Source organism: Stegodyphus dumicola, chromosome 4, assembly GCF_044657685.1.
Source record: "Stegodyphus dumicola isolate Sdum_Otavi_A_Nest chromosome 4, ASM4465768v1".
Lineage (NCBI taxonomy): Eukaryota > Metazoa > Arthropoda > Arachnida > Araneae > Eresidae > Stegodyphus > Stegodyphus dumicola.
Window position 1 is genome coordinate 175,711,011 of NC_140771.1, and position 16,249 is coordinate 175,727,259.

The following is a 16,249-nucleotide window of genomic DNA, read 5'->3' on the forward strand; positions in this document are numbered from 1 at the left end:
GCAGTAATGTGGCATTTTAGATACTACGATTTTTATGCAGGGCTGGGCCCCACCTGATGTGTGTCGCACAATTACTTAGGCAACATTTCACGAATGAATGTCTTATAGGCCAACACTTCCCCTCTTCCCACCAGACCTCAACCTCTGTGACTTTTGGCTATGGGGTTATCTCAAAAGCACTGTTTATGGTGATAATCTAAACAATTTGGCAGAAATGAAAAATGTGATACACTGACATGTCCATAACATTCCTCCTGATATGCTAAGAGCTGCTATTGAGAATGCAGCAACAGGATTTAACTACCTTTCGGAAAATGCTGGACGCTACATTGAACCTGCTTTGTAACATGTTTCGGAAAATATTAAACACATTTTATACAGATGTTTTCGTGTCTTATTTCATTTAACAAAATTGTATACAGCACCATTTTTTCCCTGGTGGTGAGTTTTTTAACTCTTTATTTTTCTGCGGAAAATAAATTCCCATAACCTCCTTTACACGATTTCCAAGTTTGATAACATTTGGTCCGTTAGTTTTCTTTTTATGATTATTTCAAATTGAAACTTTAATTAAAACCACCATGTAAATTAAACTTTAAAAGTTTGACAGTTTGGTTCAAGTCTTAGCTTTAAAAATATATATATAAATATAATCTTTTATATTAATCCTCTTAGAAAGCATGTTTTAAGAAGCTAATTTTTCTCTCGCATTATAGATTGTATAAAAAACATGATCTTTAATATGATTTAGATTGTTTCAGCTGAATTAAGAATCAAGTCACGCAGTGGTACAGAATAAACCCTGCTGGACTGTTTTATTTCTTTGTTATTTATCAAAAATCTTTTAATTAAAATATTTATCCTTTGGACTTCGCTTTAAACTTTATTTATAGTTAAAATGACCAGAAAATGAAAAACTGTCTTCAGCTGAAACGCAATTCATGTAATTGATATTTTAAAAAATTGACAAGAATGCAAAATTTATGGAAGTCTAGCAATCGAAAAATCTTAATTTTCTTGTGTTCCCTCTTGTTGAAACAGCGGCCGAGCGGTAAAGTCGCAGAACGCTGGTAGTTCGGTCCGAGGTTCGAATCCCGCGAACAGGCTGTCTGCATGGGCATTTTTGTGGTTTTCCCTATGTGTAACGTGTATGCGAGCCAGGTTCCCTTAGAAAGTCCTCCACGAAGGCATCCCTCCCCTTAGGCAGATAGCCCTAGTGTGCTTTGTCATAATTAAATAAACCAAAACCTCTTGATGAAACCAGTCTTTCCTTTCATCTCATACCTTCAAAATGTTTAGCCTCTAAAGACTGGTAAAGGCTCTGACGAAATACTTCGTGAAGAACTCTCTAAGGGAAACCAGCTGTCATACACGGTACATGTGAGAAAATCCACGAAAACGCCCATGCAACCAGCCCGTTTACCGGGATTCGAACCCCGGAGTGAACTACCAGTGTTCAGTGACTTTACCGCTCGGCCATTTGTGGGCCTTTATGAAATGGAAGGTGATAACTTTATATAAAATGATTGTCAGAAATATCAAGATATTTCGAAAAGTTGGATGCTTTTTAATATACTTGCAGAATGCCTAAAGAAAAAGAGCAAGAATAAAGTAGAATGCCTGAAGAAAAAGAGAAGAAAAAATAAATTTTTGCGTAAAATTTAGTATTAGTATTTTTTTTTTAATTTAAAACCTTTTAGTCTTATGATATTTGATTCTTGCGATTTCAAAAATAAAATATTTGACTAATAACATTTGAATAACATTTTGAGAAACCAAATGTAGAATAAAATTTTGTAAAGCAATGGGCACAATGATAAAACTGTTTAAAGCAGTGTATGCAAGTCATCCTAAGTTAAAATGTCGGTTATGAAATAAATATAAAATATATGAAATGGTAATATATATGTATAATATTGAAATGGTAATATATATGTATAAAAACAATTTAAAATTCACCTTGGGATTCCACTTCGTTAATTAAAAATTAAAAATTCACCTTGGGATTCCACTTCGTTTCGCGGTTTTTGTTGTGTCAGATATTCCGAACGACTGTACTCTTGATGTGTTAATTAATAATGGCCGACAGCGTCCAGCGTGTGTTGAAAGTGGAGTTAGCCGACATGGACGTGTTGTTGTGAATGGACGCATGTTACGTATGGATGTTATTACTGATGCGTTGCGCAACTTAATGTCATCCACACTCGATGAGTTGCAGTGCGAAAGTGCATTACGATTGATACAGAGTGGGAGTGACGAAAGCGTGCGTACGTTGATCCGAGCGATTGACGAAACAGCTGGGCAGCGGCAAGAGATGATTGCAACAGAAATTGCCCATATGGTTGATTCTGATTTTGGGTTGTTCCATCGTGTGATCAGTTTGGCTGAGGAATTGGGCACGAATGTGGACACGGGTTTGCGTGAGTTGCGACACATGAGCAAGACTGGGCAAGCGATTTTATCTGAGCAAGGGTTGCTTGGTGAGCAGCTCGAGAGTGTGTGTACCACATTGACGGCGGAAGTGCGAGAGGGGCAGGCGCGGGTTGAGGCAACATCGCGTGAGGAGTTAGCCGTGGAACATGCGACGGGGCACGCGTTGCAGAAGACCGTAAGTGAGATGGTCGCTAACCAGGCATGCATGAACGCAACGCTCTCGGCCGTCTGTGAGGCTTTCGACGAGTGGTACCAACGAGATGGAGAGGGTGTGTGTGACGATGATAGTGTCGAGGAGAGCGAGGAAGAAGTGAGTTCAAATCACAGATGCTCTTCGGTCGTGACCTTTGTCTGCCTTGTGATCTATTGTTTGGTCACCCTCCGGATGCTCCTTCATCGTCTGAGGAATATATTCAAGATCTCCAGGCCCAGTTTGAAGTGATGCACAACTTTGCACGAGAGCGAGTCAACTTGGCGACGGAGAAGATGAAGACCCGCTACGACACAAGAGCTACTGAACATCAATTCCACGAAGGAGACAAGGTGTGGTTGTGGAATCCGACTCGACGGAAAGGACTTTGTCCAAAATTACAGTCACTTTGGGATAACCCGTACACAGTCCTAAAAAGGCTGAATGACATCGTGGTTCGGATTCGTAAGTCTTCGAACTCTAAACCTAACGCCGTTCATTACGACAGGTTAGCTCATTACTATGGCCATAGTACGTAATGTAAATAATTGTAAATAGTATAAGACCATGGTCCTTTTTGTTTTTAAGTGTGCATTTAGCATTTGATTTGTTTAAGTTAGTTATTGCATTTATTGTTCATGTTGTTTGATATTGTAATGTAATGTTTATGCCACAGTTGTAAGTTTAGCTTCCTGTCCAGGGATTGTACTGCCCGGGACGTGCAGTCCTTGGGAAGGGGGCAGTGTTATCCTTGGGAAGGGGGCAGTCTCTTGTTTATATATATTTCTGAAAGGCATGTTAATTGTGCTTTACTGTATTTTCTCTTTTAATATATGCAGTTTTCAAACGCATCGTAGTCTGGGTTACAAAGTATTCTTCCGAAAGAAACGCAATTCAAATAAATAAAATCAAATTCTGGAAAATTTATATTAATAAATATATTTAAAATGCTAAGTTCGAAGGAATAAATAGAAAATTTTAAAACAATTATCTGAAGAGACAATGCAACACAAACAATCAAAATAAAAGTCTAAAAATTTGAAAATTACCTAAAATAATAATTATGACAAAAATATATATAAAGAAAACTATTTGAAAAAAAAATAAACGCTGCACCTTTATTTACGCAGTTCGAATAGGTATATAGAAATTTTTAAAACAGTTATTCGAAAAAAACATGCAACTTAAACAATTAAAATGAAATTCGAAAAAGAAAAAATTACTTAAAATAATAAGTTACAATTAAAAATATAATATAAAGAATATTATTTGGAAAAAAGGAACGATGGTGACTTTTTTCCCTCTCACGGGAAAGAAAACTAGGTTGCCATATATTAAGAAGTTTGCCAATCTTGGCGCAAACTGAAAAAAAAGTGCCAACATAAATTTGTGAATTTCTTCGTAAATTTCGCTCCAAATTTTACAAAATTTCATATTTAGGCGTAATTTGAGTTGTAGAATCGAAATATGTAAAAAAATTGGTGTGTTATTTCAGAAAAAGTTCAATTTTGTGTCAAAATACCTATGTTAGAGTAGTGCTATATATAAATCTAATATATATCCTAAGTCACGCTTTTGAGACATGAAGAACGCAATTTGAATTTTGTCAATCGGCCAAGTAGAATGTGAGAAATAGCACTGTCCCATTTTTTTTTATTTTATTTATTTATTTTTTTTTTTTTTTTTTTTTTTTTTTTTTTTTTTTTTGAACAGTGTACATAGAATTAATACGTTTACTCAAAAGTATATCTTCCAACGATATACAAAATGCACAGATATGAAAAATGGCAAAATCAATCCTGTATAAAATATCACTTTTAGAATGACTTTGTCTGCTCACATATATTTGAATTTCAGTACACTGAGCCAGTAACAAAATATTTGCAGACTAAAGGATTAGATCCTAGCATATCATATGGTTAGGGAGGCTGCAAGCTCTTTAAAAGCCATTTCTAGAAACTTCGATTTAATATTTAACACATCAAAGTTATTTGCAACAGATTGCAGTAATAAACTAGAAAAGCTGGGTTGTGATATAATTATAGAAAATGAACTAACTACCTGCTATAAGATGCTGAAGAGTAAAACAAATCAATGATGAAGAATCGTCCAACTATAATTTAAATTGCCCAATCAAAAAATTCGAAGTTATCGTCTTTAATTTTATTATGGATAACACCATTTCCTTGATGGATAGTAGGTTTAAAGGGCATAGGAAATTGTAATTCAATTGTAATTGTTGCCATAAAATTTTTAAATATGTACACTGCACAAAAAAGGGGGGAGACAATTCTATATCTCCCCTTTTACTGGGCCGATTGATAAAATTTAATTTGTGTTTTCCATGTATCCAAAACGTGACTTAGGATATGTATTAGATTTATATATACATTGTTCTAATATACGTATTTTGACACCAAAATCAGACCTTTCCTAAAATGACATGAAAATTGTTTTCCATATTTCGATTCTACGACTAAATTATGCCAAACTGCAAGTTTTGTCAAAATTGCACAAGTAGTTTTTAAAAAATTACCTGTCAAAATTTTAGTTCCTCAATGTTAATTGAATTTGATATATATTTATTATTGTCTCTCTTTTTAGTAAACTTACTTCATTCCTTCTTCCAGTATTCGAAACTTAGGTTCCTTCCAAACAAAATTCGCCATTCTTTTTTATAATTTATTTTTTTAATTTGTATTTTTAAACAATTTTTATAAATTTTTTGAAAAAAATTTGAATTATAACCTATACATTTTTGCCATCATCTTAAAGAAGATGTATTTCTAAGCATACCTGCAAAAAATTAGAGTTTTTTATCCAAAATTTCCTAAGATATGCGTGATTTTACATTTTGGCGCATTTTGAAATTTGGCATATTTATTATAAGAGATAATAACGAAAATGTGGTATACACTGTTAAAATTGTTTGAAAGCATGAATGATGACATTTTTCCTGCTTGTGCACAAGGAAAATAGGTTGCTATAAATTAAGTAGTTCGCCAAATAAATTATTCTTGCAACAAACTGAAAAAAAAAATTTGCCAAAATATTTTTTAAAATTTCTCTAAATTTCTCACCAAAAGTTACAAAATTTAATATATAGGCATAATTTGAGTTGTAGAATTGAAATAAGGAAAAAAAATTGGTATGTTATATCAGAAAAAGTTCAATTTTGTGTCAAAATACTTTAATTAGAACAATGCTGTATATAAATCTAATACATATCCCAAGTCACGCTTTCTATACATGGAAAACACAGTTTGAATTTTCGTCAATCAGCCCAGTAAAAGAGATATAGAACTGTTCCCCCCCCCTTTTTTTTTTATTTTTTACTAAATAGGAGCTTTGTCCCTGAAGGACTATTGTTTATGTTTCGCAATTTTGTGTCGATTCACTACAAACGGTGAATCACTTTTCAAACTGTTCCCACAAAGCATTATCACCCTGTGTTATACTTAAAGAAATTAAATAATGAAAAATCTGCAAAAATGTATGTCTATTTCTTGCATTGTGATAAAACAATGGTACCTAGAGCCATCAAAATTTGAATAACTTAATCTTCCATAGAATATGGGCATGTGGAAGCCCTAATTTGAATCTGAAATTTGATTTATTATCAATTTCATATTTTGTAACACTTAAACAAATTTTTGATTAAAAAACTAAACGATTTCAAAGCAAGCAATGACAACACCATACGAAAAAAAAACATTTTTATCTCCAGCTCGCGAGACTCTGTATCTAAAGATATACTCATTTAAAAATTAATTTGCGATAATGCTGTTGAACTGATTTTATGGTTTAAGTGCAAAGAACGTGATATGTAATAAATAATTGTAACACACAAAATGTTAAAAAAACACCCCTTTGAACGTAATTTAAAATCTTAAACATTTCAGATACCCTCCCCCCTTTTTTTTGTGCAATGTACATGTTAAAAGTGCTCTAATATTTGGGAAAATAAGATACAAGCAGAATAAAGGAAATTGGATATACCTAAATTTATGTTTTTTAACAATGGATCTTCCAATCTTTTCTGCCATGCATCTTCACACAAATAAGCTTCAGATAATATGGTTCTTCTTGCTATAAAAAGTAAAATACTTGGATGTTAGAAAAAATATTCTACGATAAGTCATAAATAAGTTTAAAAAATGATCACAAACACTTATCAAATTATACATTATACCATTACAGTGAGTTTAGAAATTATTTGTACAAAAGTGGTTTTGTGTAAGAAACTGTCTTGGCATGCTAATTCTAGTGAAATTTCTTCAAAAGACAATATTTAATAAAAAAAAAATGGGTTAGAGTAGACTGAAGGGTACTTCTTGTATTATCGCACTTTCATTTATTGCCAAGTTGTTGTTTCATTTATGGTAACCTGACTGCTGTTTTTACCATAAATGAAACAACATGAACATTCTAACTGAATGTTCTGTAAATATACTTTTCCTTAGAACTGGGTGCTCCTTTGACTTTTTAAGTGAAAATATATTCATGTGTACATGGACAAAGGGAGTTTGCAAGGGCAAGTTTGTGCAATTCTCTGACTTTCTTCAAGTGAAAATAGGTCAACATGTTCATGGATAAAATCAAGGGAGTGCGCAATGCCTAGTCAAAGAACTGCACAAACTTGGTATCTATGTACCGCCAATTTTCGCCAAGAGGTACCCATAAATATGCCTTTACTAAAAAATGTTTACCAAATATGAATGAAAAAAAATACAGAAGAAATACTGAATTAGCTTTCAAATATATGGGAAACTAAAAATTTCGGATTTATTGGCATGTAAAAAATAATCGTACATTCAAACAAATGCAAAATTTTGTTAGCATTTTCTAACTTAATCAGTTCAGTTCATTGATAACTGACATCATTTATTTAGCAGGATATACAGAATGAACAAGTGTAACTTTAAATGTGATAAGAAACTTAAAATTTTAATATGGGTCATAAAGGTAAAGAAGCAACTGTTTCCAAAAGAAAATAAACCTTAAAAGCTTTCATAAGGGCAGTAAATTGTACAATGAAATTTCAGTTTTAGTCAGCAGCTGATGTTCAACTGTGCAATCGATTATTCAAATGTTTATTACCTCTAGAACATTGCAAAATAGTGCTTATTCAGGACATCCATATCTATTTACGTCCATTAACAGACGATTTCTGGCACGTTCATTGAAGAAAGATCTGAAAACAAGTGTTCCTAAGCTTTTCAAAATGAATACACTAAACAAGGCTTCCATGGCTATGTTGCAAGATGAAATTTTTTTGAGTCAGAAGAATTATCCTTGAAGTTAGGATTATCCTTGAGCAAAAAATATACGAATGAAAGCCCAGAGTTCTGGAAATTCAATATTTTTGGATTGGAGAGAAAGCAAATGGGATGGAGAAAATGCAATACAGAAATACATCCAAGGAATTTGCTGCCAACAGTAAAACATGAGTGCTTTCAGGATAGGTAATGTAGTCATCGTTAATGGCATTATGAATCATCTGCTATAGATTGATCTTTTTAAAAATAAGGGACTTTTCCGTTTTGCCGGCGCAAATGATAAAGTCACCAATAATGATACAACTGATGCCAAACGGAATATCTTCGCTGGTAACCTTTAACGCCTCATTTTCAAAACAAGTCGCAGCCATTTCTTACCAGATTGATTGTTTCTTTCAATACTGGCATACAATTACATAGAATATTCACAAAGAAAATTAAATTTTATGCCCTAAGACCATGCGCGGTAATTTAGTCAATTAGGATGTAATCACACCCCTCACACGAAGGCGAAAATATAGAAAAGGCAAAATTAAGGGTTAAATTCATCAATTCTAATGAGAATGCACTAGCGAAGTAAAGCACTGCGGTTTTACATAATATCTGATTAAGCTATTTGTACGAATTGAAATAATTCTTTCATTTAAACTTGTATCCCAAATTAAGATTTAACTTGAAATTAATGTAGATAATTACTGAGAGAATTATATTTTTGTAAAGTAGTTTACGTGGGATGCGATCACTTGGGGTCACGTGATACGAATCGGCGAATCAGGATGTTGAACCATGATAGTATAGTAAATTCTTAAATTAATGTCTTTTCACAAATTTATTGTCTTTATTTATTGGCTTTTTACAAAATTTTAAACTATATTAAAAATTAAACAAAAGTTAGCCTTCAAAATAAAAAATTCTTAGAACTAACATTTGTTAAAATTTTTTATGTGTATATTATATGTTGTCGCCAACAAAGTCTGCTTGGCGAGATTTGCGCAGGTGAAACGGAAAAGTACCAAAATAATTTACGGTCTAGTGCAATAAAAATGGGTTTGAACAGCGAATATGTTATTATACATGATAATGACCCCAAAAATACAGCCTTAAATACATGGTTCTGGATATTATGTAACATCTCAAAGTTTATGAAATTTTCTCCTCTATCACCCAACTTCAATCCCATTGAGACTTTATGGGAAACTCTTGATAAAAATGTTATATCCAGGCACGTTTGTAGCAAAAATGACTAAATAACTGCTCTTAAACAAGAATGGAAGTCCACATCTAGCTCAGTATTAATTTTTATATGTATGAAAATATTCAACATTATGTATAATGTATGAATACTTTTTACACCACAAGATGATGGATTGTGTTTGTTTTATAATAATCTTTTTTATACATGCATTTATTTTCATGGAAATTTCACATGGAAATATTAAAGTATATTTCATTAATATTTAACTTCTTATTGTGAAATTTAAGCTTATCAACAAAGTTTATCAACGAAGCAATTTTAGATTATAACACCTACTATACGAGTACTTTCTATACTCACTGTAGCTGGAACCTCTCAGCATGCACATAGTTTACTTGTTTCTGTAATTTATTTTAAATGCAATTAAAATTAAATTACAAACATAAACAAAGGCTCGTAAAATTATTATGAAAGTTACATCAAGCTCCGTGTGCAACATATATCTCGAAAATTTTCAGCAGTATTTGTAAAGGAAATTGGTAATGAAAGGATATTCTAAGAAAATTCATGAAAAAAATTGGGATCTTCATTTAAAAACGTAATTTCCTCTCTCTGGAGCTGAAAAATATTCTAACGATTTTTTCTGTCAGATTTCCTAAAAAGTTAGATTACGAAAAATGTTTACATAGCAACAAAAAAATTTCTAAACAATTTACACACCAGTATATTGTATTCTATAAAAGTTACAGAAAAGGTTCCGATTTAGCCTGCATACAAAAGCCATTTCAAAATTAATAATTAAACTTTTAGAATCTTTAATTCATTGTATACTTCAAATATCTCACTCTACATAAACACATTGCACTGTTTTGTGCTTTTTGAGAGTAAGTAAAAGTGCTTTCTCTTACAGAGAAATACAATGAGTTAAGTTGAAATGATATATATATATATTTTTAACACTTGTGTTATTTTATACATAAAACATTTTCCACTGAAATTTTTAATTTAATTAATTTACAGTCACGTTATTAGAACAATGAATTATGCTTATTATAATAAACTTTCTTTAAATGCCTAAATAATTTCAAATAAGTTTTTCAGCATACTTCAAAATCATTTTTATTAAAACCCTCACATTTTCTGCTTTTATTATTATTATTTTAAGAATGTTTAATAGAATATTTTAACCTCTCGCTGATTTAAGACTACGGGCCCTAGTCTAGACACCGTGGTTATTACTCTCAATACATTTTCATTATTCTAGTATTAGCGCATTTAAACTTGGCAAATAATTTTCAAGTCCTCATTGCAAGAATATATTTTCTTGACATATAATTTACTTCATCTATGTTTATTAAGTTTCAACTTTATTATGCGTTTCCCATATAGCAAATAACATTTCCTGTTTGTTTAACTTAGATACTACCAGTACTACGGTTTACCGTAAACCTTCATCGGTACAGTTTACCGTAAACCTTCATCGGTACAGTTTACCGTAAACTTTCATCGGTTTGCCAAAACTACGGTTTACCGTAAACCTTCATCGATTTGCCTTCCACCACACTTTAAATCATGTCATCCGACTAAACAAAAGTTAGCCTCATTTTATTCCTATTGTGGCGTTCCGACAGATACTTCAACTTCTATTCATGAGATGGCGCCACGTGTAAAATCCAGTTCTTAATCGGAGCAGCAAAGCGACGTCATTACTCACTCAGACTTCTCGTCGGACAAGTGTACGCGACGCTAGCACGAACTGTGTTCCGAGCTCTGTGTTGATCTCTGCAATGTAATTTAAATTGTAATTTAGTACTTAATATATTCTTTTGTTATAGGAGATTGTCTACTCTTATTTTCTTTAATTATATCATGCATTAAGCACACACGACCACCAAAAGTGGTGACCTTTTGACTGAGCACGCTACTGACAATGGTTTTTCAACGACCCTAATGCACGTGCATCTAAGGCATTCTGAAGAACTGACTAAAAATAACAACGAATATGGACATTAAACGTATGCTACAACGTACCCCTTCAATTATTTCTAGAAGTATTGATATATATTGCTTGTGTTTTTTTTTTTCAAAGTCGTGCATATCATCGCAAGGAGCTTCAGCAAATCATCAATGTGATCTGTTCCGTTCCGCTGACTTCGCCAGTCGTGCAATAATTCTTCGATCATTCAACTTTTGTGACAAATGTAATACAATAGTGATTTTCGCTAAATGTGCTACATCAGTAATTTTTCTGCAACGTGCTACGGCAAAATTCTTCCCTCAGTGTTCGAAAGTAGTGAATTTCTTTCCCACGTGCTACAGGAGTGATTTCCTTTTTCCTTCGAAAGTGCCTTAGCAGTGTGAAGTGGTGATTTTGTGTGTGCGCAATACAAAATGAACGCATCATTTTTTTTCTCAAATAAGGGTTTCTTTTTAAATGCATTTCGGTAAAATATTATTTGTGTGTGTAATTGCTGACCCTGTCTTATTTGTGTGTGTATCGTTACGTAAATTTTTTATGCATGGTTAAAATATTTATTGTTGTGGCAAAATATCAATAGTGTATCCTCATGCTACAATATTTGTGCTGATAAGTGTTTATTAATTAAAGTGAAAATTATCTATCAGTATGCCCGACGATATTCCACCAGAGCCACAAATCACACGCGTTGCGGTGAAGCCACCGCCTTTCTGGAAAAATAATCCTTCATTGTGGTTCGCTCAGATCGAAGCACAATTTTCTATCGCTCGCATTAGTGAGGATTCTACAAAATTCAACCACGTAGTTGCAGCAATTGAGTCTGATATTCTGAATTCAGTGCATGACTTAATTCTCAAACCACCTGATTGTGATAAATACTCCAAACTGAAACAGCGGCTCATTGAAATCTATTCAGAAAGTGAATCTTCAAAAATACGTACTTTACTACAAGGACTTGAACTTGGAGATCAGCGACCTTCATACTTGCTGTCACGAATGCGTGATCTGGCAGGAAGCCATTTTAGTGACGACTTGTTGAAGTCACTATGGCTTTCGCGTCTCCCTAATAACATACAAATAATTCTTGCTGCTTCCAATGAAGATCTAACCTGTTTAGCAGCAATGGCTGACAAAATTAATGAACTTGTTACTTTAGCTTATGTCAGTGCTGCTAATGCTGCACCTTCCAGTTCATCCCTCGAACAACAAGTGGCTGAATTGGCCAAAAAAGTATCTGAACTCTCTACAAGTCTTCATGCGTCACGGAGATACAATCGATCAAATCAGGGCCCACGTAATAAATTTCGTGCCCGAAGCAGGAGTCAATCTCGTCATAATACTCGAACGCAGTACAAAGAACCCACAAGTGGCATATGTTTTTATCATATGCATTTTGGCTCTCAAGCTCGCAAGTGTGCCCCTCCATGCACTTTTGTACAAGCGGGAAACTAAATGGGCGGTCTTCTGCTGGCCAACAGAATGTCCGCCACATCGACAGAATAGTACTGGCTGATCGTTCAACTCAGTTATGTTTTCTAGTAGATACTGGAGCTGACATATCAGTGCTCCTGAGAACTAAAACAAATGCTCACCAACTTAATAAACTTGTACTGTATGCAGCCAATGGTACCCAAATTGCAACCTACGGCACCAAACTATTGACACTTGATTTAAACTTGCGCCCGACTTTCAACTGGCCTTTTATTATTGCGGATGTAACTCAAGCAATTATTGGTGTCGACTTCTTGACACATTTCCATCTTCTAGTGGATGTCAAGAATAATTGCTTAATTGATGCTACAACTCAGCTGACATCACAGGGCCAAGCTTCTCACATATCAAACGTACCTACCAACATAAGTGTTTTATCGGGCAGCACACGGTTTCATCGGTTATTAGCAGAATTCCCTGACATTTTAAACCCATCCAAATCAGGGCAGCATACTCATCAATCAGAAGTGTATCATCACATTGAAACACATGGCCCACCTGTATTTTCCAAGCCTCGTCGTCTTTCTCCAGAGATGCTAAAAGCTGCTCGCAAAGAATTTGAATTCATGCTAGCACAGGGAACCATTCGCCCATCTAAAAGTCCATGGGCCAGTCCACTTCACATGGTTAAAAAGTCTAATGGTGACTGGCGGCCTTGTGGAGATTATCGTCGACTTAATGCCATCACAGTCCCTGACAGATATCCAGTCCCACATATCCAAGACTGTACCCATCTTTTTCATGGAACAAACATATTTTCTACCCTCGATCTTGCCAGAGCATATCATCAGATCCCAGTGCATGCTGAAGATGTGCCTAAGACCGCAGTGACTACACCATTTGGTCTCTTTGAGTACTTATATATGCCATTTGGCCTTCGCAATGCTGGCCAAACATTTCAGCGTTTCATACACCAAGTACTGTCTGGTCTCGATTTCTGCATCCCATATTTTGATGATATCCTGGTTGCATCTACAGATGCGGAAGAACATTTTAAGCATCTGCGTCAGATTTTCACTCGCCTTAAAGATCATGGATTAAAACTAAATCCATCCAAATGTGTACTTGGTCAACCTTCAGTTTCCTTTCTTGGATGTCTTATCACCCAGAACGGAGTTAAACCTTTACCGGAAAGAGTCAAAGCAATTAACGACCTACCTCAGCCCAAAACCATCTCTGAACTGAAGCGTTTTCTAGCAATGTTAAATTTCTACCGACGCTTTCTGCCAAATGCCGCAAAAACACAAGCCTGCCTACATGAGTTTCTGAAGAATAGCAAAAAAAAAAAAAAAAAACGATCAACGAGCTGCCCTTGGACTGAATCTGCATCTGCAGCATTCGTGCAATGCAAACACGATCTGGCAAATGCAGCCACACTTTCTTATCACTCACCTAGTGATCAGCTCTCTATAATGGTAGATGCATCTGACACGGCCATAGGAGCAGTGCTTCAAGCCCATACCACTAAAGGACTTTCCCCAATGGCATTGTTTTCCAGAAAACTCACTACTGCAGAAAGGAAATACAGCACATATGACAGAGAGCTACTTGCTGTGTACTGTGCTGTTAAATACTTTCGGCACAACTTGGAAGGACACGACTTCATCATTTTCACCGATCATCGACCATTAACCTTCGCTTTTAGAAAAAACTCTGACTCATGTTCTCCTCGTCAGCTTCGACATCTGGATTTCATCGCCCAGTTTAGTACAGATATCAGATATGTCTCTGGTACTGATAATTGTGTCGCTGATGCCTTGTCTCGGGTAAACAATATCAACCTCACTACCCCAGATTTCTCTGAAATTGCAAAAGCTCAATTGCATGATGAGGAACTCAAGAACCTAATCTCAAATCCACAAACCTCCCTTCAGTTACAACCGCTGCACATTGATCCAACGCTTAAAATTTACTGTGACATAGAGAACAATAGAATACGTCCCTATATTCCTGTCAATTTTAGACGTGAAGTGTTTAATGCCTTGCACAATTTGGCACATCCTGGAATCCGTGCCACCAAAAAGCTGATCGCAGACAGATTTGTCTGGCCAGCGATGAATCAAGACATCACAGAATGGACTCGTTCATGTATTAGATGTCAACGGTGTAAAGTATCCCGTCACACTCACAGTCCCATTCAACAATTTAACCTTCCAGCAAGACGCTTTGATCATGTACACTTAAACTTGGTTGGCCCATTGCCTCCTTCAAATGGTTACACTTACCTCCTCACTTGTATTGATCGGTACACAAGATGGCCTGAAGCCATTTCTATTGAAAATATATCCGCTGAAACTGTAGCTCGAGCATTCATCTCCCAGTGGCTTTCAAAATTTGGCATGCCTACCACCATCACTACTGACCAAGGCCGACAATTTCAATGTCACTTGTTCGCATCCCTCACCTCTCTTCTTGGCATTCGCCATATTCGCACAACACCATACCATCCATCTGGAAATGGCATGGTGGAACGCTTTCACCGATCTCTCAAACAAGGTCTGAAGTGCCACAGTAGCACACACTGGACAGAAGCCTTACCCCTAGTCTTGCTTGGTCTTCGCACAGCATTCAAAGAAGACATTGGTAGCACTTGTGCTGAAATGTTATATGGTGCAACCCTCCGTCTGCCAGGTGAATTCTTTCACCCAGAATCTACTCCAGTTATCGACCCTCCAACATTCCTTCAACGTTTACGTGAGACCATGAGCAATATCTCGCCAACCCCAGCATCTTCGCATAACCAGCCAAGCTATTTTGTACATCCTGCGCTTGAGACATCTTCGCACGTATTCGTGCGCAACGATGCAATTAAGCCAACTTTAACACCTTCATATGATGGTCCATTCAAAGTTGTCAAACGAACACCGAAACATTTCACCATCATCTGCAATGGCAAACAATCAGTGATTGGAATCGATCCTCTCAAACCAGCATTTCTAATGCAAGATCCAACAACTTCCTCATCAACATCACTCCCGGAAGAAAGCTTACATCCCGTTAAAGAGCAACCTAAAACTACCAGATCTGGAAGAAAGGATAAATTTAACCCAAAGTACTTATAACGTACCGATGGTACTTGGGGGGGGGGAGTACTGTGGCGTTCCGATAGATACTTCAACTTCTATTCATGAGATGGCGCCACGTGTAAAATCCAGTTCTTAATCGGAGCAGCAAAGCGACGTCATTACTCACTCAGACTTCTCGTCGGACAAGTGTACGCGACGCTAGCAGGAGATTGTCTACTCTTATTTTCTTTAATTATATCATGCATTAAGCACACACGACCACCAAACTATGTTTTCCGTGATCTTCAAGTTTGCTCCTCCAAACTAGCCCTTGATGAAGAACTAAATTATTTAAAAGCAATAGCTATTGACAGGGGCTTTTCACCCAACATTATTAACCAAGCAGTTAAAAAATTCTCATCTCAACACACTAAAAGGCACACTCTTGTTTTAGGAAATTATAAAATTTCTGTTGTAATTCCCTTCTTTCCATCAGTTAGCTATAAAGTTGCACATATTTTGCAGAAATTTAACTTTCGGGTTGTTTATTCTTCCATCAATAAAATTCTGATTTCCATACTCAAGGACCCCATTCCGGATATGAATTCCTGGAGTATTTATAGGATTCCTTGCAAGTGTGGTTTAATTTACATTGGCCAAACTAAGGGAGCCTTAAAA

At 35.3% G+C, this 16,249-nt stretch overlaps 1 protein-coding gene across 1 annotated transcript in view; it reads right to left on the reverse strand.

The window, feature by feature from the left end:
- Positions 1-9,985, reverse strand: part of LOC118191930 (uncharacterized) — a 41,602-nt gene extending 31,617 nt beyond the window's left edge. The window contains exons 1-2 of the mRNA XM_035362797.2: positions 9,818-9,985; positions 6,623-6,712 (exon numbers count right to left, since the gene is read on the reverse strand). Coding sequence (XP_035218688.1) covers positions 6,623-6,712; positions 9,818-9,881 — 154 coding nt within the window. The 5' untranslated portion in view covers positions 9,882-9,985. The remainder of the gene's footprint in view (positions 1-6,622; positions 6,713-9,817) is intronic.
- Positions 9,986-16,249: the final 6,264 nt, after the last annotated feature.